Source organism: Gaeumannomyces tritici (assembly GCF_000145635.1).
Source record: "Gaeumannomyces tritici R3-111a-1 unplaced genomic scaffold supercont2.56, whole genome shotgun sequence".
NCBI lineage: Eukaryota > Fungi > Ascomycota > Sordariomycetes > Magnaporthales > Magnaporthaceae > Gaeumannomyces > Gaeumannomyces tritici.
Window position 1 is genome coordinate 9,028 of NW_008804600.1, and position 5,435 is coordinate 14,462.

Below are 5,435 nucleotides of genomic sequence, written 5' to 3' on the forward strand. Positions count from 1 at the left end.
CCTACAACCCGGCCTTACTCCCTTTCCGGCACACTTGCCGGCTGAACGCACTACTACCACCCGCTGCGCTTTCAACGCCCCGGCGTTTATATACGCCCTACTGCCGATTGCCCGCTCACTAACAAGGAGCGCCGGAATGCGGCCCGACCTCCGTGTGCCTTCGGGTTTAATCTATTAGCCGCCGCAATAGCAGCACTATAGCCTGGTGTAAATAGCTTAGGTAGCGCTAGCACGTCGTATGCCCCTTGGGAGGCAGGGACTGGTAGATCCCGACTTACCGACGTTAAATATACTCACTCGCTCACTCACGCAACACCAAGCACGAGTCGTCGAGAACGGCACCCAACCCCTGCCGAAAGCGCGTTTGGCAGTGGGACGTTCATCCGACAGGCCTGGCAGCCCACGAGGCGTTCGCTCCTTACGGTGATAATGCCAAAACCAAGAATCCCAATTACAGCGACAGACCGAAAGCTCGTGCCGAGACCCCAGGCAAGTTCTCTGGTGACGAAGAGCTGTTCGACAACTGGGTGCAGAAACTGGGTTACTTTGTGGCGAGTTGCAAATGACCGCTGGCTGAGGAGTGTGTGGATATGGCAGATGTGGACAAGGACGGCCTTGGGGTTATGAAGCCAAGCCACATCGAAAGCCGAGGGATATGACGACGGTATGGGCTTCTTCGGGCCTTGTACTGTGCCTGCTGGCAGGAAACACCTCCAGAGGTGTCCTTGAAGCTGGTGCGGGTTGAATCGCACATTGATACTTGGCATAGAGGAGCTGCCAGAGAGGATGGCATTCGATGCGGCGAAGCAAGCGTTGGCTCTTCATGTTCCAATTGTGGCCTCTGCCCCGGTAAGTCCCTGTATTTTGTTGGAGTCAGTTTTGCGCTGTTCAAAGTGGCTAAAGAGCAACAAGAGGGAGAATGGAAGGGTCCCAGGAGCAAGGAAGGGCCCCAGGAGTAAGGAGGGTCCCGGGGGAAGAAAAGTCGCCAAAACAGCACTTACGGTCGTAGGTCGTTACAAAGTCCCCCGCACCGAAACCAGGAGCCCGCGTCCAGGCAGAGTTGACGAAGTCGTACTTCAGGAGGGCTTCATCCAGCTGGGGAATGTCACGGCCGGATAATCCTAGACCTGTCGCGAGGACAATGATCTATTGGCACCTATAGACGAAAATTCCATGGTGAGGAGGAAGGAAGTATTGTACATGACGGAGGGGAACATGGTGGGATTTTATGGTTGAGTTCCTCTCACGTGACCTCTCTCCCTGCCTTGATGCCTGAACCGTCACAACAAAGACTGGCCGGCCGTCTTCTTTGGCGAGTTGGCGGCGCGAGATCGATCTGCTAAGGTCCGAGGGCGAAAACGGAAAAGAAAATGGGGTGACAATGAATGTTGTAACGGAAACGGAGACTGATGTGCCGATTGGGGTTGCTGTATGTTGTATGCGGTTACATGTGTTGTCTCTCACAGCGACGATCGATCTACAATTGGGAGGAAGCTCCAGCTACTAAAGGGATTGGGCGACCCGGCCGAGGTGGCCGCGGCAACCCTGTGCCCGGAGCTCCACCCAATGACCAGCCGCCGAAGCGCCCTTCCCAAGTCTGCAGGCAGAGGACCAGGTCATGTGGCAACCTTGATGGTCCTGCTGGCTAAGACCCTGCGCGTGCTTACCGCAGATAGTTAAGGGAGGCTAGAAAGGGGCACTTTCCACGACCGCCTTCGGCTAGGCCTGGAAAAACCCCGCGCGCTATGTTGCACAACGGTCAATGAGTGACCCCTTATGGTCACGTGATTTTCTGTCAACCTGTTCTGCGCATAGCGTCCAACCGTCCGTTAATACCAGAAGAGATGATCTATCTACATATATAATGGGCATAAGGGATTGGCCCTATTCACCTTATGCTACGGACGCTTATTACTGTCATGGCTAACACTTTTCTACCCGGAGCGTTAGCAGTGGGTGCGATGTTGAACGCGTAACACCAGCGGCAGCAGCAGCAGCGGCGGCGGCGGCGGATACCACTTGACCCTAACAGTCACAGCCTTGTTAATGTCCGGACCCGCCTAGTAGGCAGTCTTCCAGATCTGCCATTCAGTACCCTGGTCCGGATACGGCAGCGGACGGCGTAGTAATAACCACACCCAAAGCCCGTATATGGCCCGGAAGACCCTGCCCAGTTCCGAAGCGGCCCGGTACCCTGGCTCAAACTTCAGCGGAACGTTTTGGGGCACATGTCGGCAGCAGACGCCTAGGAGGCTGACAAGGGATCGAATGAACGAGATCTGGAGCGTCCCTTTTATGGTTAGCGACGAAATTTCCAAAGGGAACTATGCACACACCTTTCTGTTGACGCAGGGGTGTTCGGGGTTCGCTCATTTTTATACGCGAGCCCCCAGCAACGCTGTCGAAATCCTAACGATCATTAGCCCGCATGTCGCAAACCTGATGTGTAGACTCCTTACCTTTAGTAAGGCGGACAGTCTGGCGACTGCATCTCGACCGCCCATCTCTTCCACCCGGCCAGCCTTCATCCTGTTTGCAACAAGTCGCTTAACGACTTGAACGTACTTTGGCGCACTCGATGCCATGTCCTCGTTGGTGATTTCCGGGTTTTTCAATTGAGCGACGACCACTCTAAGCCACCGCTCAATGCCAGACCATTGAAGGACGTGGCCGCCCAGCGCAAATGTCTGTACTCCTTGCACCCTGAAAACGAAGTGGATCGTGCCAGAGGGGAAAAACACCGTATGCCCCGGTGAGAAAAGGACGTATCTCCATTCACCCCCGGTATAGCCATGCGGATTGGCTATCCATTCATCTTCTTCCTGCTGACTTGGGCGCGACATCCATCCAAAGCCAATGTTTCCTTCTTGGGCCGTAATCCAGGTTGAATAGCCGTGACTATCCATATGCGGCGCCGTGTTATGTCCTCCTTCAGATAGGAGTGCCCATTTTACGACGTTGCGCCATGTGTTCCAATCTTCTCCAGATGCTGCTATCCTTTGAGCGTCGTTGCCCATTAGAATGGCATCGCGCATTCGGAGGAGAAGTTGGCAGTTGTCGCCTTCCAAAAAAGACGGCAGGGTCGAAGGCAATGAACCCTGCAGATCGAGAAGGTTCCAGGGGTCGCTTGTTAACCCCTGGCTAAGAAACCGGTTTCGGACTTGGAAAAGCGTCCTACGCTCCGAAAACTCCTTAAGCGAACTGCGAAAGGGCACCTGAACGGACACAGTCCGATCGAGGCCAAGGTCTTCCATGTGATAGAACAGCTGTGAAATTGGGCGGTCCTTCCCCTTCCACTGGAATCGCTGCTGGCCTTGCGTGAAAATAGGTACGTCGACCGATCCAAACTCTGCACGTTGGGCTGCTTCCTCTCCGCTTAGGAAGTATGCATCTTCGCCCGTGGGCGGCCTGCTTTTGGACAGGATTTGGGAAACCAACTCGTCCGTTTGACTCCCCCAAGAATTGGGCTCATGTTCCGTCGATTCCATGTCCCTAAGCACTCGCCGGCGATAGGCTTCGTCGCGAATTGAATCGCGGTTTGGCCGGCCGTCTAAGCTCGACGTAGCCGGCAGACTACCGCGGCTGGGCGCATCTTAATCATCAAACCGGACCCGTTTTAAAGGGGTAGTGTCGATAAGTTCGGAAAGCGAGGCACGCCGGCGCCGGGGAGTGTCGCTTGTATTAAGGCCGGCCGTTTGGAGCTCCTTTTCCGCCTTTGGAAATGACCTAAAGGACTCCGTGCTGGTAACTGCCTCTGTGTACTTTTTAAAATGTGTATAACACATGTCCTAAAAAGGAACGCCGACCAACATAAATGTAGGCATCTGCCCAGTTGCGATGCCGTCCATTTTGTCCAGAAACGCTAGTAGCGTTAATGATATTTTGGGTGGACAACATCGCTCCTGCAAACGCGCAGTGCTGAGCAGCTCGGGCTGACGGAGTGGTTTGGACCTTCTCGGCGGTGCTTCGTGGTAGCCTGGCTTGCCACTCCGTGCTCGGAGTCGTGCTGCAAAAGCATTGGTGGCGTGTTGGTGGTCCGCGTTTTAAGCATTTTCTGCCGCTACTCTGCCACACGATTTGTCCGTGCTTGCTCGTAAGCGAAGGATCTGACGGGATGGTTATCGTTCGGGATGCAGGCGATCGTCGGCGTCGCTATCGCCAGATGAGCTTATGTCCGCCAAATCCCGTGCGGCATCCCCGGATAGGACTTCGGCAACGGCAGAGGCGGCGAAAGGAGGGGACTTTGGCGGTGAGCTCAAAGGTGTTGTCGACTGGGAGCCACCCGGAGAAGAGGAATGGGCGGCGTCGGCATGACGCTCTGTGGAGCTAGCGTCCTCACTGTTCTCGTTGGCGGCGGATAGCCCCTTGGGTTCCTCATGTGCAAGGACAGCATCGAGGACCTGTTGGACGAAACGGTCGAAGTTCGAATCCCCCGGGCTGGCGCCGTGCGGGGGATTAAGCCCCGGCACGCCGACGTTGCAAGCATCGTTCGGTCCCGAGCGTCCAGTGATATCAGCACCGAACGCGGCTGCCGTTTCAATGGTGTCGGCGGGCAACGAAACAGCAAATTCCTCTCGTACTATAAGCCCAAATTGTCGAAGCCAAAGCCGGGAGGCAAGTCGGCAGCAGCTAGCTTCCGGTACGGAAGAGAGTCTTTGCCCTTATCGAATAAATCTCGGTGCGACCAGGCCTTTAGATTCACTAGATCGGCCTGATCGATCGGGTTAACCACTTCGCGCGGTCGACGCAGCCCCCGCCCGGTGGCCAGATGCCGCCGCAGCATCAATCTATTCAACTTCGTCACAGCCTCGTCCAGATCGCGAACCTCCCGCGCTGCGGCGCCGGTAACTTCGCAATATCTCACCCCCTTGGAAACCAACTGGTAGTGCTGGACAAAATCTGCGCCCCAATATCGGTCTACCGTTTTCAGAGGACCGATACATCTGATCCGCCTCGCGCCACGTCGACGAATCTCTCCCACTTGGCCGCATCCTCTCTGGTTTTAATTGGCAGCCTCCGCGTTTCGCCTTTCTTTTCCTTCCATTCTTTGTACCCGACATACTCGTCCATTATGATATGCTCATAAGCAGACACTAAGAGCTGCACCTCGGTACGCCGCTCGAGCACGTCGTCTCGGGTCTGCGTACAGACCTTATATTTCTCCGTGTCGGTTTCGCAAAGGCGGATCTGTATACGGAACTGGTTGATTTGCCGGGCTTGGTCGAGGCTTAATACGAGGAGGTCGTCGCCGAAATCGCCGCCGAAATCGCCGCCGGGAATTTTATCAACAGGAGCCATATTGCGTCGGGCCACGTCTCATCCAGTCATTGCTGTAAGGAAAGAAGATGAAGATGATGTAGCATCAACAACGGCATTTTTAAGGGCTGAGGACCGCCAGATGTGGAGCTTGGTGGTGGGGTATGCCTTGAGGAACG

The 5,435-nt window shown here is 55.3% G+C and overlaps 2 protein-coding genes across 2 annotated transcripts; both read right to left on the reverse strand.

Moving 5' to 3' along the window:
- Positions 1–1,786: 1,786 nt before the first annotated feature.
- On the reverse strand, positions 1,787–3,488 carry GGTG_13810 (hypothetical protein; the record flags this gene model as incomplete). Its single annotated transcript, XM_009231731.1, has 3 exons — positions 1,787–2,025; positions 2,134–2,279; positions 2,460–3,488. The coding sequence occupies 3 exons, from the start codon at positions 3,486–3,488 to the stop codon at positions 1,947–1,949; spliced, it is 1,254 nt and encodes a 417-aa protein (XP_009229995.1). The 3' UTR covers positions 1,787–1,946.
- A 630-nt stretch (positions 3,489–4,118) lies between these two features.
- GGTG_13811 (hypothetical protein) lies at positions 4,119–5,298 on the reverse strand (the record flags this gene model as incomplete). The annotated part of the gene is made up of 3 exons (XM_009231732.1): positions 4,119–4,579; positions 4,733–4,787; positions 4,942–5,298. The coding sequence occupies 3 exons, from the start codon at positions 5,296–5,298 to the stop codon at positions 4,119–4,121; spliced, it is 873 nt and encodes a 290-aa protein (XP_009229996.1).
- Between the last annotated feature and the right edge of the window lie 137 nt (positions 5,299–5,435).